The sequence below is a fragment of the Poecilia latipinna genome, unplaced genomic scaffold (assembly GCF_001443285.1).
Source record: "Poecilia latipinna isolate Pla-1442-1.1 unplaced genomic scaffold, P_latipinna-1.0 Scaffold460, whole genome shotgun sequence".
Classification (NCBI taxonomy): Eukaryota; Metazoa; Chordata; class Actinopteri; order Cyprinodontiformes; family Poeciliidae; genus Poecilia; species Poecilia latipinna.
The window spans coordinates 95,518-113,316 of record NW_015113076.1 but is presented as its reverse complement, the minus strand read 5'-3'; the positions used below and the strand labels follow the sequence as shown (position 1 = coordinate 113,316).

The window sequence follows — 17,799 nt, the reverse complement described above, 5'->3', positions numbered from 1 at the left end:
TCTTTCTGAATGGACCCCGGCATCACATTTCACGACGAGGAGGACAAGAGCATATCATGCTAGAGACCTAAACAAATCCAGTTGCAGTTCTCCATTCAGCTGTATGCAAGTGTTTCTCATTTAAAGACATTAAAAAAAAACAGTAGGGATTAATTTTAGCATCAAATCAAGTACCCCTATCAAGACTCCTCCTTTATCAACAGGAGTGTCAAGTTTCCATTCAGATCATAAGTGTTGCAATATGCTGTACGACGGCTTCACAGCTCCCCGTGTTTCCCAGGGACGAGTGAACTGTGTGAACCTCAAAATCATCTTTGTCTGCATCTGAGAACGGAGCGGTCGCAAGTGTCAGCAAACACTCTTAGGGGCATTCCTGCGTGCATTCCAGTGTCTCAATGAAATAACAGGGTGAATTGTGAATAATGTGCCAAAAACAGAATCCCAGCAGACAACTTGCAGCATCCAGTGAAACATTACAATGGAAGACCGGTTGGGAAACTGCACCCACGCAGTTTTATTCTCTGTGGCTAATTTGTTCATTCAGTTTCAAGCTCAGCATCACCGGGAGACATCTATCAAGAGAAACATGTGATCAAACAAGTGAACTCCTCTGTAATGCTTTTAGCCATAGCCTGACATTTTCTATACACTTTTCTCATTTTGCAATATTTCCGTTTCGGCTTTGTTTTATCATATTGTCTTTAAATGACCCCATGTAACCCTTGTAACTGTCAGCCACCTCTGGTCCTTCCTTTATACCCAACACATCATTGTGGGTGGGCTGCAAGGGATCTTGGGGTTAGCCTTTTAACTTCACTTTGACTTTTAACCTTCTTGCTGTAGGCTCCCACAGTGCATCCATAAAAGCACCAGTCACTCAGTTCAGCTCCTTTTATTCCACGTCAAATGTCTTTTCTTCTTACAATTTTTCTAATTCACCTCGTTCTATGGTTTATAAAAGCTAGTTAAGCTGTCCACATACTGTTCAGTTCGGATGCAAGACCAAAAATGTTGCCCCGCTTCGTTACAGATGATTCATATAAATTGTCAGCAATGGCAGACCTGAGTCCATGTATAAATCTTAAGTTTCTTAGGAGCTGTATACTGCCATCTACTGGTATTTAGTGAGACTTACACGACTAAGAACGCATATTAATTTGCAATGTTTGAAACGTACTGTCGCAGTCTCCAGTTGTGCTTTTCCCATGCTGTGTAAAAAGGATTTATGAATCATGCTGCATCTAAAAAAAATAATTAAAAAATTCACAATTTATTATACTTAAGCCTTTATTTCTTATAGTGATGACTATGGCTTAGAGAGAAAACAGAATTTGGGGTGTAAGAAAATTTGATAAGCTCAACAAAAAAGTAAATTTTTCAAGAGAAGCATCAGGCTCCTGAAAAATATGTTCACTTCTACGCTGCCAGTACTTGGTTGGATCTTCTTTTGCATAAATGACTGCATCAGTGCTGCTGAGATGCAACAGAAACATTTCTCTGATGGCAGTCTTAACTTTTCTATGGAGTTCTGGTCAGGTGAGTTTGCTAGCCATTCAAGCACAGACATTCACCGAATTAGGATTTATTACCTTTGGCAGTGTGAGCAAGTACCATCTCTGTTACCCACATATTTAAAGTAGCTTAGTTAAAAAAATAAAAGTTGGTCTAACATTCTGCACAAATTCTTTACATTATTTTAAAGTAAATCTTTAAGGGAAAAAATCTGAGCACATCCATCCTTACTGTTCTAAAACAATAAATGTAACCTTTTGATTCTCATTACTGAAGGTCTAGAAATGCACCTATTTGCCACTTACAATCCATATCTGCTTCTGTACCTCAATTTTACAGATTTCTATTGAATCCATTCACAGGATCTCACTGCACTGCACCTCATCTCCACTGAACGACTTCCTATTAAAAGAGCCAAGAAAATGTCTCATTACCAAATATTTATAACCAAGTCGAACTTTAAAAAAAAAAATAATAATCTGAAATATAGCCAGTGTAAAAACTGGCACCCATAGAGATGAAAAGACGAGACAGAAGTTGGAGCTCCAACTGCTCAGAACTTTATTTAGAGAGAAATAAGGGTTAAAATTAAATTAAAATATAAAATTTGGTTGGACAGGTCTGGTATGTAGTTTTTAAAAAGGGGAGGTATGGACACGGGGCGCCAAGGCAGCTTCCAGGGGAGGGAGCTAGAAGGAGAAAAATGTATGAAAGAAATTTAAAGAGGATGAATTAAGCAATACAGGATGTCATGTATAAAAAAAAAGGGAAAAAAAAAAGACAGATGCAGTTAGTCATTATAAACCCCACCCCCATCTGAAATGTCCTCATATGTGATCAGTGCTACTGCGCTCTCCTTTTCATTTTTCTGTTTCTTCAGGAGGATCGGATCATTTATCATCTTCACTCATTAAATGTAACAATTTTTCCTGCAGTTTTGAAAAAAGTAAACAAAAAGTCCTTCAAAAATAAAATGCGGCAACCACTTTATGTTCTACTATTACATATACAGTATATATATATATTTATATATAAATACATACATAAATATCTTACATGTACAACCAATTTTGAAAAGAAGAGGGAAGAGAGAACCCAAAAGACTTATGAGGACTTGGGGAGGTGGGGAGAGCATAATGCTCATTGTAAGGGTAGTGTGCCTGTTTTTTTTTTTGTTTTTTTTTTTAATGTTTTCCATTTGTTTTGTTGTAACTTTACACACACGCTCTCATGCAACCACACAGCCTTTTGGGGGAGAAGGGAATGGGGAGCATTCCTCAGTTTGCCCAGTAGGGAGAGCTGCCATAGCTGGACTTGCTGCCTTGGGTTTTCTGCTGCATACTGCTGGACTGATTTCGCTGACCTGGACCACCCTGCAATGAAACAAAGAGTCGTTCAGATGAGATTTCATCTCGCATCCTGTTCTGCCATAGAAATTTTCCCACACGTTTGCTATAGACGTACAATTTTAGAGGTGTGCAGACGGAAGGTTTGGCCTTTGCTTACCTGTCCATCTTGTGTTAGGTGATGGTGCATCAGCTGGGAGTGGGGTTGTTGGTGTGGAGGCAGGATGTGCAGGAAGGGGCCAGGAGCATAGCCAGGCGCTCCACCAGGGTTCATGGGGCTGGCACCTCCCAGAGCAGAAGGCAGACTGAAGGGAGGTGGCGTCCCGGTGTGGAAGCCTTGCTTATCAAACGACTGAGAGACAAAAGAGTTTCAATTACTTCATGAGAACCTGCAAGTCTGGTGTCGCTCATTTAACAATCATTCCTGTCTGCAGTCAGACTATACAAATGCCCAACTGTAAGTGCCTTTAAGTTTTCTCTGGACTCATTTACTGATCCGTTTACAGACTAACATATGTACATACTTGTTTTTATTTATTCTATATTTAAGGTATTCTAAAATTACTTCTTTCACCCATAGAATGTTAAATATATACATAATATCACTTATGGTTATGTTTGGTTTTCCCTAATATTTAACTCCTTGGATGGAGAAGCTTGTAAACAAATAAATGATTAAACTCCTTTAAGATAAAATGGAGGCACCTCCCCATCACAGTGCTGAAACCCATATATACTCCAAACTTCTAGCAAACACATCACCAAAAGATATTAAACATTAATCACAGAAACATGATGAGAAACATACCTGTGTTTTGCTGTATATGGAACCTCCCATATCAGGAACTCCACCAGCCGTTGCTGATCCAGACAATCCTGGTGCTGAGAAATGAGAGAAAAGGAAATGAAGAAATATTTTAATGAAAGCTACTTGAACCGGCAGTGAAAAACAAGAATTGGCAAAAGCTTTAAACCAATCTCTTTGCTGTTTAGCAGTAAATCTTGAATTTCTGTTTCCATGTTAGTATTCCAGACGCCAGCCCGCAGGAAGAAGCAGATTAGGTGAGGAGGTGCAGCGGCACATTGTCTCACTTTTTCACCACTCTCTGCAATGAGCTGCTGTAGCCCATGTGGATAGATTTCCATGTTTCCACTGTAGTAAATAAGGAATGTTTCAGGATGCACATGTGTTGTGTGTACCTTTCCCTGGGCCGCTGCCTGCTGATTTGGCCTGTGACTGGGCAGAGCCTCCATACCCTGTCTTATTGTAATCCCCACCGTGGGCTTGAGACAGGTCATCAAAAGCTGAAGGACGAGGAACAGCACAGGACAGAAAGAGGGGGGTGGGGAATCAGAAGGGAGATGAGCAATGAAATTTATGAAGAGGAAAATGGATAGGTGGAGAAGAAGGGATTGGAGCAGGTCAGAGAGATACGGCAACCTGACAGTGATGGAAAGTGTGACTGTATGTTCAACTTCAGGAGTGGCTTTCAGCTAAGCAAGCAGGCAAATAAACAGACCACACACATGCAGCAAGATGTCCTCGTTCCTCTACAGACATGGGAGCAGCTTTTAACCACATAACTAGAGTCTGATGTCACCAATCTTGGGAGTATTTGCTTTGTCCAAACTATGTGCAACACTGTTTCAGTAACAGATGAGCGAGCGTAGTAATGTCCCACCTGCACCGTAGGCGTGCTGCCCGTAACTTGGCTGATGCTGTTGGTGGTACTGACTGGAGGGGTTGGCCAGGCCCATCGCAGGCTGCTTGGCAGACGCTGGAGGCACAAACACTGTGGGGCCGTACTGGAAGGCTGAAGGAACGCCAGGCATGCCAGCGTAGTATGGCAGACCTGAGAGAGAGCAGGGGAGGGGGGGGGAAATCAAAGCTTAGCACAATTTCAACTGAACTAATACGGTAAAACTGTCTGATCTTTTTTTCTGAATTCTGCCAGGAAAAAGGTTATTTGTACCTTGTGTAAATGTTAGAGTAACAATTAGTTAATTAGAATAAGTACCTTTCACAACCTGAAGGACTTAAATCAAACGCTAATAAAGTAAACTATGAAAATGATTTTATTGTGTAGTGCCAACTTAGGCAGTCGATGTTTCATTCAAGAAACCTTAAGAAGCAGGGAAGAAAAATACACATTTCAAATGAAGTTCTTTCATCAATTCCATTTAACCAATCAGAAAATGAAAAGTTCATGCAGAATGTGCCTCAGTGTCACGTTTGCAAAGCTTTAAAGGTCAAGGGGAGAGGACCTGTAGATAACTGCTTTACATATAATAGACATCTTGTCAATGATCAACATAATCATCTGCAGGTTCTGGTTTTCTTTACCAGTGTATCCGTAGCCAGGTGGCAGAGGCGGGTTGAGAAAGGCCTGGTTCTGTGTCTGCTGACCCTGGTTCTGACCCTGTGCTTGAGTCCCTGCCTGCTGGGTCTGCTGGGTCTGAGACTGGACCCCGGCAGTAGCCAGGCTAGTTGGGGGAGCCGGGGAAGAAGAGTCATTCCTGCCAAACTTTGTTGCCTCACCTGCAAACATAAACACACAGAAAATCTGGATCACTGGAATATTTGTGTTGAAGTATTCTGATTGGTTGACTAAGGCTTTAGCGCTACACTGCCCACTGTGCTTTTGGCATGTTTAGAAACCAACACTCTGATGTATTTGTGCAGGTTTTTCTGAATGAAAGCTTTTCTTAAAGCCTTACTATACAATATTTCTTAAAGCTATGTGGCAGAGATATTTGTCTTTATAAAGGCCCTCTACATATGTACAAGGCCTTAGTGGCCATCATGCTCTTAAATTATGTTGACGTATGGTTCAAACATACAGATCAGGGGGAATATTCATACATGTCAATTTGGGGAAAAGTGGCGTTGACTATTCAGTATTAATGATCAAAGTAAACCATATTTTACTCACCAGAATATGGATTATTAGCCAGGCTCTCTCTTCCAGGGATTGGAGCTGTAGCACCAGGGAATGTTACACCGTAGTAGTCCTGATAAAAATAAATAAATCAATCAAGGGGTTAAAGATGATGTGAAAAAAGGAACCGATTCAATGGATAATTATACAAGCACATGCTAAACTTAAAGAGTTGTTTGACCAAAGAGAAACTGCACTGATGTGTATGGTTGTGAGAAGGAGAAAAACAAATAAATTGAACAAGACCTTGAGCATTAATAGAAACGGTAAATTCAGTAGCGTTTAAAAACATGAACCTAATTTTTCAAATGACGCATCTTTTGTGTTACCAAGTTACTATAAGGAAGGGAAAAAATCATTTGGTTATGTAGTTTGTGAAGCCAAGAAGGTAAAGCAGGCTGAGTTGGCAAAGAACTAACATGGAGATCAAAATCAGGAAGTGACTAAGAAAAATTAAACATTTAACAGTCATAAAAACAGCTAAATCTATTTGAAGAAAAAGCAGTTTAAAAGCAGAGATAAGTGGTTTAATTTTTAAACTGCGATGCAAGACCATCGGGGATCAGACGTTATGGATGTGAATACATTTTGTTTAGATTGGAGCAGCATGAGAAAAAGACTCACCAAAGGCAGTCGAGACTGCAGCATTTGTAAGTCTTCATATCCATAGATCTGCTGTTGGGAGGGGAGAAAAAAAAGGTAATAAATTGTCACCTTGTGTCATGGTGAAATATTTAGAAAATCCTCAGGAATGACGCAGGAATTCATTTAAGTCTCTGCTTGTAAAACATGACATTTAGGAGAATGAAGACGAGCTACTATAAATTAGGAAAAGAAAGTTACCGGGTAAGCAGGGAGCAAGCCACCAGGACCCATAATGTACTGGTTAGCCAGTAGCGGCGGCACTCCTTGGGCCAAATTAGGAGGAGCCTTACCTGCAGGGGAGGAAGAGCAGAAACCCACATGACCTTCTCTTTCATAAACAAATGGAGTGACATAAATCAAGCAGCTAATTGGAAATACTGAAGCAAGTTGACCGACTCTTGTGTCCAGATAAAAATAACTTACTAGAAGTGGTGGTGAGTTGTGGTGCTGTGCGGCTGCCTGCAGCTGAGATTGTGGTGTTTGTGCCATTCTGACTCAGTCCTGGTCCTGCTGATTGGTGCAGACCATTGGAGGATGAAGTGCTGACAATCGTGGACGCAGCAGGAGGGACAGCTTGGCTGGAGGATGATGAAAAGGCATGAAGGTTGCTGCTGCTGCTTTCCTCATTGGTCATCTGGTCAAGAAAGAAATAACCAAATCAAGTGTGAGAAATTCAGGACTAAAAGGAATTGGAAGCATAATCTCAGCATTAGATGCTTATAAACTTACAGTGAGGGAACTTGTGACGAGGGCTGATCCAGACGAGTGAGTACTGCTCATGTGACTGCAAAGAGAAGAGAATACATCCATTAACCTGATGCAAATGAAAGTCTCAGCTTTAAAGGAAAATGAGTCTTAGAAGCTAGGAGATTCAGAGATTTGTTTTCTCCACATTATAGGATTAGGATATGTGCTTGAAACCATCATTATCTCCATGTTAAATGTCAGTATGAGTGAGCCAGCCATTACCTGCCGAGTGATGAGATGGGGGCTGAGTGGGATGGAGTAACTACAGGGGAAGGAATATGGTGTCCAGATCCACCCTCACTGGTCATAACAGGAGATTCTGTTTTCACAGATCTAGACGACGTAGAGCCTGGTTTAAAGAAGAAGAGAAATGTATATTGTGTGTTGAAGACATACAATATTTTAGTAGTGGGTGTACTTACTTTCCTGTGTGCCCTGTGTCTTCATAGCACTGTAGCCATTCTATAACGGGAAGAACGCATTTTGTCTTAAAATTCACCAGGCCACGGTCACATTAAGCCTTCAGGAGCAAAACAGGACCAAGTTGTTTGTACTTACAGTCAGAGGAGCAGCAACACCTGATGGGACGTCTTTGCTCTGCGAGAAGCCAAGATGAGGAGGCAGCGTTCTTGAGCTGCTGTTGTCAACTCGACTGGTTGGAGTAGGAACTGAAGAGGACGGTGGCGCTGCTGCACTGGGGAGACCGAGTGATGGGGAGGGAGTAGCACCAGGTAGGCCCAGAGATGGAGAAGGAAAGCTGGCATCTGATACAGCTGGGGGTAACGTGCCCATGTGGTCCCTGTTAAAAAGGGGAAAAAAAAAAAAAAAAAAAAAAAAAGGGAAATATTTGATAGAAATATTGAAAAGTGTTGCTTATACATCAATAGTTTAATTATGCAGGTGTTGAAAAGAATTGTGGAAATGTTTTACAAGGGCATTATGGTGCTTGGCTTAAAACTATGTCAACATGTAACCAAATTGGTTTATTGTCAATACAGCAAGTTTAGTTAAACACAGATGTGGTATATTAGGTTTCTGGAAAGAAAAAAAAAAGTTTTTAAACAGATCTATCTTCTGCCATATTGTCCTTTCTGTGTGGCTCTAGTCTCTCTGGGAAGTGTCAATGGGTGTGGAGTTTTTCATAGGCTGCATAGTGCATTAACTAGATCTGTGATGTTCCTCAGCTGCCTGTTGCTGCATTCTTACAGGTTTTTCCATTTCCTCCATTATGAAATAGAAAATTCCAGACCTTACTATAACTACTTCTGCAGTGGTTGAGCTTTCAAGAAGGGGGGAAAGGAAGTAAAGAAATGAAGAAACAAGAGGAGGTAGGATAAGAACGAAAACAAAAGATAAGCACATGAAATTGACACCAAAAGGCAAAGAGAAAGTGCAAGTTTGGTCAAGCATTTGCAGATCACAACTGAATGAATAACTACTGCAGGGAATGAAGGAAAGAACATGATTAGATATTTTACTCAACTAAAACCAAATTTAAACTAAAGGAGACAGTGTGAAGGCAAAACAACCCCCAGACAAAGACTAGAAATAGTACAGAAATATACATAGAATGGAGAAAGAAAAAATAATAATTCCTTGCATTTTAAAAAAGTTAAAGACCTCTTTTCAAAAACTATGTTAGATATGCACTAGTTGAAAACTATGGAAACTATGCTGGTTATGTTGTAGTTTATATGGGAACTTGAATGTCAGTGTGTAACCTGGGAAGACCTATTTTGACAGGAGCATGAAAAAAATCTTGCCATCATCTGAAGCAAATGTCAACAGACCTACCATGTAATAGATTCATGACACCCATGTGGAATCTTTAATATAAAAGATGGAATTATTACAGAACTCACTGGATTGCCATAATAGAGTTAAATTTAATTTATTTTAAAATTTGATGTGTCCTGCTTTATACAACATATTTTATTTTAATTTTATTATAATAAAAATACCAATTTATCATTGGGCCCGCATCCTTTTGTATGAAGACTGTTCACTTTTAATAGCCACATACCTCACAGGTCCTGACTTGGGGAACATGCTGTTCTGTGCCTGCTGTGTGGGAACAGCTGCAGGAGCAGGCATGGTGGTCTGAACCAGGGTGGATGAATGTTCCCGGGCCAACTCGGCTTGAGAGTCTGCTGTTACACTTCCAGCTTCAGAGCTGAAGTCAAGAGCTCCGAACTGAACGTTCAGACCAGAGATGTCGGCTGAACCTGGCATTTCCACCGCTGACGATGGAATCTGAGACAGAAGGAATGCATGTTGTAGAAAAAGAAAGCAAACCAACACTGGTATAAATCCTGTGTACTTCTTATTTACAAAAGGGGTCAAAAATAATAATTACCACCCCAAAGCTGCAATGCAATCTGTAGAAACACTTCAACTTGATGTGAAGTGGTTTCAAAGTTTAAAACTCTTTATAAAATATAAGTTGATGTCTTACGAGTAACATTCCCATCATCTATCCAGGGATTGTATTGTACATTTTATGTTCTTAGGAGCTCTGATATTTTTACCTTTGATGGAAGAGGAGCTCTGCGTCGCTGGGTCTTTAACTGTCGCTGAGGAGGATCAGAGATCGAAAGATCCAGGCCTGACTGCTTACTTCCTGGAGAAGATCCGTCTCTTACAGGGAGCCCAGAAGACTCCTGACCTGAAATTCAAAACAATGTTTTTGCATACAATAAACCCACAGGATCATGCAAGTGTCAAAAGAAGACATGTGAAACACAACACTGCCATAATCTCCTCATACAGAGACTGATAAAAACGGAGACTGATCAAATAAACAAAAATTTTAAACATTGCATAGATCAGTGGGCCATTTATTCATTGCATCATTCCTGCTGTTTATAATCCTTTTAATTAAAAGCTACACTTGCCTGTTTCTACACAGTACTAATCAGCAGGATGAAAGAATAATAAACTAACCGTTGAGAAGTAATTCCTGTCACAAAAATGCCATAGTTGGGTAAGTAAAGGAGCTTCACTAAGCTCCTTTGCTTGGAGCAGTCAGCGTCCTTCAGCACTGACTGAAGGACGACTGTTTTAAAACTGAAGTTTGTTGCCTCATCATCTTTGTTAAGTAGCCAACATAAAAAAATACCCCCCCAATTTATGGTTATTCTTTATTAATAATCTAATCTTGTCAAATAAAATGTTAGGAAATAACTACAAAAAACCCCAACAACTGTAATGATCAATTCCAGGTCATTGTAGCATTTATAGTGAGTATTGTTACAGTTCTGTTTTAAACAGAAGACGCCATGTAACATTTTACATATTAGAATCTTCTTTAACATCATGAAGATTAAAAGTATTCAATAGTGTGTTGAGCTATTCTGTGGCTGTACCTGGTGGTGTGGGGGCCTGTGGAGCGTGTGGCTGAGACAGGCCCAGAGGCTCTGTGGTGGGCAGTATGGAGGACTGCTGCTGCCTTTGAGCAAGCTGGCTGAGCACTGCAGATGGTTCTGGCTGATGCTTCATTTCCACTTCAGAGAACACAAACAAATACCATTGTACAAATACATGGTTAATTTAGAGCACCCAAGTCCTAATTTAATATCAACTTACAGTTTTGGGATCCAACAGGGCCATTTTCAACCCTCTGAGCCTTGCTATCTGGAGTAGGTGAAGCTGCAGGAGCTGGACTCTGCATCGGAGGTTGTCCTGGGTCTTTGGAGACGCCGCCGCTTGTTGCCAACATCTGACTGGTCCTCTGAGGCAATCGAGGCCCATTGAGTGGCTCAGACATGCAAATGTCTGGACCTGGTGCCTGCTTAGGTGCATTCAGGGACCCAAAACCAGAACCTATGACTGAAGACTGGGAGCATAACAGACAAGACAAAATGACTTCAACAGTACCACAGATTAGTAATATTTATGAAATACAGATTCTCTAACAGGTGTGAGAGTGTGTGTGTGGTAAGGAATACCAGTGCAGCATGTGCATAGGTGGTGCTAGCAGAGGCAGCATGAGCGTAGCTGTTGGCGGTGGCATGTGCGTAGCTGTGTGTTGCAGTCCGTCCATTGTGGTGGGAGTTGGTGAACACCAGGCTTTGGCCCAAATCCTCTGCTGAAGGACCATCAACGATTGCTCCCAAGTCAGAGTCCACAGAACCTCCCACAGTCACTCCAGTCTTAGGCAGTATGCTAGCCAGGTCCACACTGACCAGATACAGGACAAGAGAACAGAAGTAGAGAAGAGATTTGTTTTCAGAAGACGAGTATGAAGAAGATTGGGATTTTTAAAGCCTGTTTTATAAAGACTTTTAAGGTTGGACTTACTTGTGTCCAGGTGTGATGTGGTTAGCTGGAGCAGAAGAGGCAGTGAACACTTTGGTCTCAGACAACTGTGATAGAAAATAAATACAGTCAAGAGATTATCTCTGCGTATGGCTGACACTGTAGGTCAAATGAAACTTCTTTCCAACCTTGTATCAAGTGCAACCTTCATTTCCATCAATAAGCAGTTACCATTATTTACCAAGATGCTTGCATGTCATTTAGCCCCTGAGCTGTTTTGCTTCTTGGCAATGTGGTTGTTTCATACCAGGCTTTTGCATTACAAATGGTGCCGTCTAAACTAGGGCCTGTAACCCCCAGAGAGAGTTTTTGTACCAGCTTTGATGGCCAAAGATTAGAAATGATTCTCAATATTCTACTCAGTTTACTGCAAGAAAACTGAGTGATATATGTGATCCCTGTGTATCCCACTAATATTCAGCAACTGGACCAAAACAGTCCTCTTTTTTTTATTATGTTGTGTTTTAATGTACAGCACCTTGTAACAGCTGTTGTTGTTTTAAAGTGCTTTATAAATAAAGTTGGTATGGTATATTTAGAATTTAATGAAACTATGCCAGGTTAGACCACTTTCTCCAATACTAATGAAAATACTCCACTGCCAAACAATAAATACAGTCATACAACATGGTTTAACTACATTAAATAAAAAAAGCTAACGGGTACAAAATTGAAGCCAGTAGGGTGCAAACATGCTCTTGCTTCTTAAAAACAGACTTCGAGTATCAATAATTACAATATTGACTCAAAATATACCCCTATAAAGTGTATTTATATTTCAGTCAAAGCAAATAATTCAAGGCTTTGTGGACTTAGATTTGTGTTCATCCCCCATATGTTACGCAGCGACAGTAACTGAGAAATGACGCTGTTGTAAATATGACAAGACATGATGGACATTGCAAACTGGAAACAAACAAGTGCATAAAATTGCAAAAGTACTGTATACAGTATTGATAATTAATCTCATATTTAAACTGTTATGTCTTACATCCTCGTTCCATTCTTCTGAATTCCAGTCTTCCATATTGTTTCCGCGCCATGATCCTGACAGAGAAAGAGAGCAAAAGCTGTCAAATTATTGTTTTGAGTTTCCTTCAACTCTTCTCACACGGTTTTAATTTCACCCTGAGCTATATCTCCAACTCCAGTCCACAAGAGGCAAAGTCTTGATGTTTTTAGAGGTATCCTTGTTCCACCTGAATCACACCCTTAGCATTTCATCAAATCCTGCAGAGTCCTGGTACTGATCCATTCATCAAGTGTCTGTAAACAAGGAGGCATCTAAACTCTGAAGACAGTGGCTCTGAAGGACTACAATGCTACACCGCAGTAGTAAATTTATGTCTTGTAGTGTGGATCTCAAAAGCAGTGAAACTGTGCTACTAAAGAATGGACTGATACCAAACAAAGAATACAGTCATTGTTAAAAACATGAGCAAAATCTGACTTCATAATGTGGAAGCTTAGTTTCTATCATCTTATTTACCAGTTCCCTCAGTAGTTTCATTGCCCTCCAATCTGTCCTGGTTGGCTCTGGAGTTTGAGGTGTAGTCAGCAGGATTAAAAGTGCTGGAAGAAGTAAAAAGTAAATTACTCAAACTAATATTAAAATACAAGATCTTGTTCCTGCGGATAGGGTGTGCATTTTTTTGTTTTTGTTTGGATTTTTCCTTTCTTGAACAGTAAATGGGCAGGAGATGAGGAGCAGGGATAAGGGGAAGACATGAAGCAAATGCCCCAAAATCACACCACATCAAGAACCAGAGCCTCTGCAAATGGTGCCCACGCTTTAAGAATTGAGCCACCCAGTGCCCCAGGTGTACATGTTTTAACAGCGCTTAAGATTTAACTCAATGTTTTATCAATCGATACCGATAACAACTGAACAGGATTTAAGTCAATATTCTTACCCCATTCCTTGTGAAGAGAACCTGTTTCCAACAGTTCCTCTTCCTCTCCCACGGCCCCCGACTCCTGAAGGGAAAATAGACATGAGCTAATTGGAACCTTTCAACCTTAATTTCTGATTAAAGACTTTATGAACATATATAATAAGAACAAAAATAAACAAATAAAAAGAAATCACCTAACAATTTTCGACCACTAAGAACACGAATCAGGGTCGTCTGTCCAGTAAGTTTGGTAAAAGCAAACAAACTCTGGATTTGTCTGCATTTAGTAAGAGGGTTTTATTCTAGTGTGTACCTCTGCCTCGTCCCCTGCGTCCACGGTCAGACCCTCTCTCTCCAGGAGTCACCTCAAACCCGTTCTCCTCTGAGCGACCTATGATTCAACCAGAATAAAAATAAAATAATTAGAAAACTGCGCACACATACACAGTCTACATTATTCAGCATTACACTATTTTAACATTTCATACCTTCACGACCTCGGCTGATGCCTCTGCCCCTCCTGTTGGACGCTCCACGTCCACGGCTGGCCTCCCGTTCTCCTTTCTTCTCCCGGCTTTCTTTTAAATCCGAGGTTCCTCCCTCTTTCCCGATACTACGCTTTTTTCCTACAGTCTCCCAGGAGTTCTGAACGGCAAACAAAATCAATGTTGGTGCTACAAAGAACACTGTAGAGGTGCGTGGTATGACCAAAATTTTATATCATGGCATTTTCAACAATTGTCACTGTATTTTTCTTTTAAAGCAAATGTGTGTTGATCACATTTTCAACATCCTTAAAAAAAAGGCAGGATTTCTAGAAGTGAGTTTTCCGGACAGTGTCACTAATGAATCACATGGCATGACTGTTGTAGTGTAAATATAGAATATTTCCAATGTGGTATTAAACAGCAGCTATCCAGCCTTTTGGTCGTAGCTCTAAAACATTTTCCCACAGCACTTAATGGGACCATATCTTCAGTGACGTGAAAAGTGATTTTTTTTTTAATTATTATTATTTCAACCCGCCGCATGCTTGTTTTGCTGTAGGGAGTACCCCTTTATTTCAACACAGATGGCATATTATTGTTATTTCAATGACACGTGAGCTTTCACAGCCAAAGTACTTCCATACAACAGAAACCGCGCCTCTTTTAGGCATTCCTTCTAGGTAATCACCTCAAACGTCTTTTGCTGCAATTTTTATCCAAGTCCACACTCGACTGCCCCAGTGACACTAGCTCGTCTTTCGCTGCTCTGCATATGACTTCAGTGTGTAACAAAGAAAAAGGCCCTCCGCGAAACAGATTACTAGTAAATATATTCTGAGACTTAAACAGTAAATAAGTAAAAGGGTGTATGGAAAACTCAAACAACAAAAATAAAAACTGTCTTATGTGATTAGAACAAAAAAAGCAAAAAGCATCATAGTTCCTCCCTTTCCCTAAGTAGTAGTTTAAAAAAAAAAAAAAAAAAAAGCCAGTCAGAATGTGATTATTTTTATCTCTGTGCATCCATGTTTGTGTGTGTGCTCTTACTGTGTCGGAGGGACTCTCAAGCAGAAAATTGATGGCTCTGTTTGCATCTTCATTGCAGTCATGGAGGGCTACTACGCATTCATCTTGGGTCTTCCCAGTTACCTCAATCAACTGAATGTAAAGGAATCAGAATTAAGCTGTTATGTTTTATCATGAACCACAACAAAGTTATTTATGTTAAGAAGCTGTATGAATCTAGACTATTACGTTTTATTTCCCACCTGTGTATGAACATACCTGTTTGACCTTGTCTTCAAAGTCAGTATCATTATTGTCATAGATCACCTGCGCTAAACGCATCTGCTCTGCTGTGGCCTGCAAGAAAGAAGAAAACAGAGCTAAGCGAGGACAACAGCAAAATGTTTTAATCAGTTAAAAATTATCTTATGTGGGGGTTCACTGATTAGAGTTTAGTGCTCATTTCTTGATCTCTGCTTCTAAAAGCTTTGACCTGCCAATACACATTTTATGCGGTTTCAATTTCTCTTTAAAGACAAATGGAATAAGAGAAATCACAAATATTTTAAGCCTTCCTGCAACAAACATGTTTTAAGTTTATATCAGAGCCAGAAGTGAACAAGATTTTGTTATCATAAAACAAAGACCAAATGCTTACAAAGTTCACATTTTAAGCTATCCTTACCATCCTGTATTAGCAATTTGAGCCAATACATTAGTACTTATAAGCAACAATCAGTGATTTTCCTGAAGAATGTAGACCTTGGCCTTAGTTCAGATCAACAAAGATGTCAATATTTCCAAATTCCACATGTTACATACAGGCAGAAATCACAAGCTTAAAAGATTTATTTTATTTTTTTTAATGTGACTGTTGTATTTCAGCCATCTTATTTGCTTAAATTTGCTGCCTGAATGAAACACTGATGTAAAATGAAGTTTGATTTTAAATACTTTCTTGAATCTCAATGTGTCACCTGATAGCCTTTCTAAAATATTTTTCCAGTAACCCACAAAAGTGTTGTCAGCAGACCTGATGGCGATCAGATAGGGTGCGTTCAAGATCAGATATTAGAGTTTCTGGCTGACTGGTCACTACTCGGGGCCTGTCAAGCTAAAGCCTGGATGATTCTGGTCAACCATTTTGTTTGGTGAATTTTCATGTAGTTTTAGAAGTAAATACAATTTTAATTTCAAGAAAAGAGAAACAGTCAATATCTCACCTGTATCTGTTTCTGTGGCTGTGTTGTTTGGGTGGTTGTGGGCAGCGTCTTGTCCCGAGTCCCTCGGGCTGGATTGCTGACCACTGAAGTCATCATATACAGTATATACAAAAAAAAATGTATGTACAAAATAGAAAAAATCTAGGGGAAAGAAAGTACAAATATGATAATTGAAGTGAAATTTTATGAAAAGGTAGAAATGAACAGCTGTGTCTTTAAAAAAAATGGCTCTGGGTAAATGCGCAATACTAGAGCTGTACACTTGATATAGGCAGACTGAGACACACGGTTATATACCATGTAAGACTATAACCCCCGTATCTGTCGCACCCCACATCCACTGTTAAATTTAGCCAGCCAAGAGGGGACTGTCCGGGTGTCATCTTACAGCTCTCCCTCCTTTCCCCACTCAAAAATACCGTCAGTATTTACCAGTGTTTCTTGTCGGAGGGCATAGATATCGTTCCCTTTGATGAGCTACAAACCTTTACAGCAAAAAACCGAAAATAGATTTAAAAAAAAGCAAAGCAGAGAACTGCTATGTAGGCCAAAATCAGTAGAAATTGAAAGCACAAAAACAAGGATTACGTCACACCTTTTAATAGACCATACGATCCCGAAAATGTTAGGAAATTGCGGGTTTCAAATGACGTTACAAAAATAAACAAAAATTAACAGTGGGATGGCTAGTCACTGATGAAAGTTGGAAGGCAAAAATCACGTAAACGTTACATGGTGGGTGTATTATCCGCTTTAAATCGATTCAAAGAACTGTTTTTTTTTTGTTGTTGTTGTTGTTTTTAATCTTTCGACCATGGAAATAACTGAAGTTATCCGACGTTGAAAAGCGCTCAAATGAAAAAATACAACATAAAGTCAAAATACAGACCAACGTTCAGTCGAGCTCATGATAGCTGTAGCCTAGCGAGCCACTTGCCTTTGTTCTTTCAACAGTCCCTACGCCATTCCAGAGTCTTCGCTTGGAGAATATCAGCGCAGTAATTTTACGGTTGGTCCGCGTGTCATAAAACAACGACGCTTTTGTTTTACAATCACCAAGGCAGTTATGGGGGGGGGGAAACAAACAGACGCGTCAAGAGCGACGACATACCCCTTTGTGTAAACCCGAGCGAAAAGCTAACATTAGCAGCAAGCTAACACTTGTAACGAAAGCAACACAGTTGCGTGTCTCCTTAAAATTATTGTACCTACGGGACCCAAATATCGTTTAATTTACTTCAGGGACCGCGGATGGCAATGGCTCAGTCGAAATTTAAGTTGCCCACGAAGCTACAAGAGTAATGAGCGGCTAAATGCTACCAGCTCCGGCATGTGAAAGGCCTTTTTTCCCAAATGCAATACAATGGTTCACAGTTTGGATAGAGCCTCGCGTGTTAGCAAACCACGGAACAACCAGTTCAGGTCGAGTTTACACACGTAAAACGTCAAACACTGACTATAAAACGAAACCAAATTACACAATAAAAAACATTTTTAATTTTCAGACGGATTTTAAACACAATTCACTGAACAATTCTGACTTTCTTTTACCTGCTAACACGCTTTCGCTCAGCCAGCAGGCAGCAGCAGATGTGTCACGTGATCCACCGCGCCGTTGTTTAACGTAAGGAATCGGAGCTCCACAAACAAACGTTACAACCAATCAAAAGCATCTACCAGGT

The 17,799-nt window shown here is 40.2% G+C and overlaps 1 protein-coding gene across 3 annotated transcripts; it reads right to left on the bottom strand.

Annotated features, from left to right (window-relative positions):
• Positions 1-2,049: 2,049 nt before the first annotated feature.
• On the bottom strand, positions 2,050-17,766 carry LOC106951457 (ubiquitin-associated protein 2-like). Of its 3 annotated transcripts, none has more exons than XM_015039014.1 (29): positions 17,669-17,766; positions 16,118-16,258; positions 15,174-15,251; positions 14,937-15,047; positions 13,890-14,046; positions 13,715-13,792; positions 13,420-13,483; positions 12,996-13,078; positions 12,498-12,553; positions 11,489-11,553; positions 11,137-11,368; positions 10,775-11,024; positions 10,555-10,692; positions 9,718-9,854; positions 9,213-9,442; positions 7,748-7,988; positions 7,612-7,651; positions 7,412-7,538; positions 7,172-7,226; positions 6,866-7,076; positions 6,641-6,732; positions 6,422-6,472; positions 5,792-5,870; positions 5,203-5,397; positions 4,541-4,711; positions 4,059-4,163; positions 3,667-3,740; positions 3,019-3,210; positions 2,050-2,885 (listed from the first exon to the last, which is right to left on the bottom strand). In XM_015039014.1, exons 2-29 carry the CDS (start codon positions 16,211-16,213, stop codon positions 2,790-2,792), a joined length of 3,504 nt encoding a protein of 1,167 aa, XP_014894500.1. In that variant the 5' UTR covers positions 16,214-16,258; positions 17,669-17,766; the 3' UTR covers positions 2,050-2,789. The 3 variants fall into 3 exon arrangements, with proteins under 3 accessions (XP_014894500.1, XP_014894501.1, XP_014894502.1); XM_015039015.1 differs by having other exon boundaries at positions 6,422-6,469; XM_015039016.1 differs by lacking the exon at positions 4,059-4,163.
• Positions 17,767-17,799: the final 33 nt, after the last annotated feature.

Coding starts and splice junctions, on each gene's coding strand:
- LOC106951457 (XM_015039014.1), bottom strand. CDS start 16,213: ATGATGACTTCAGTGGTCAGCAATCCAGCCCGAGGGACTCGGGACAAG. Junction 6,473..6,640: donor GCTTGCTCCCTGCTTACCCG/GTAACTTTCTTT, acceptor CCCTCCCAACAG/CAGATCTATGGATATGAAGA. Junction 4,164..4,540: donor GCAGCACGCCTACGGTGCAG/GTGGGACATTAC, acceptor CTCGTCCTTCAG/CTTTTGATGACCTGTCTCAA.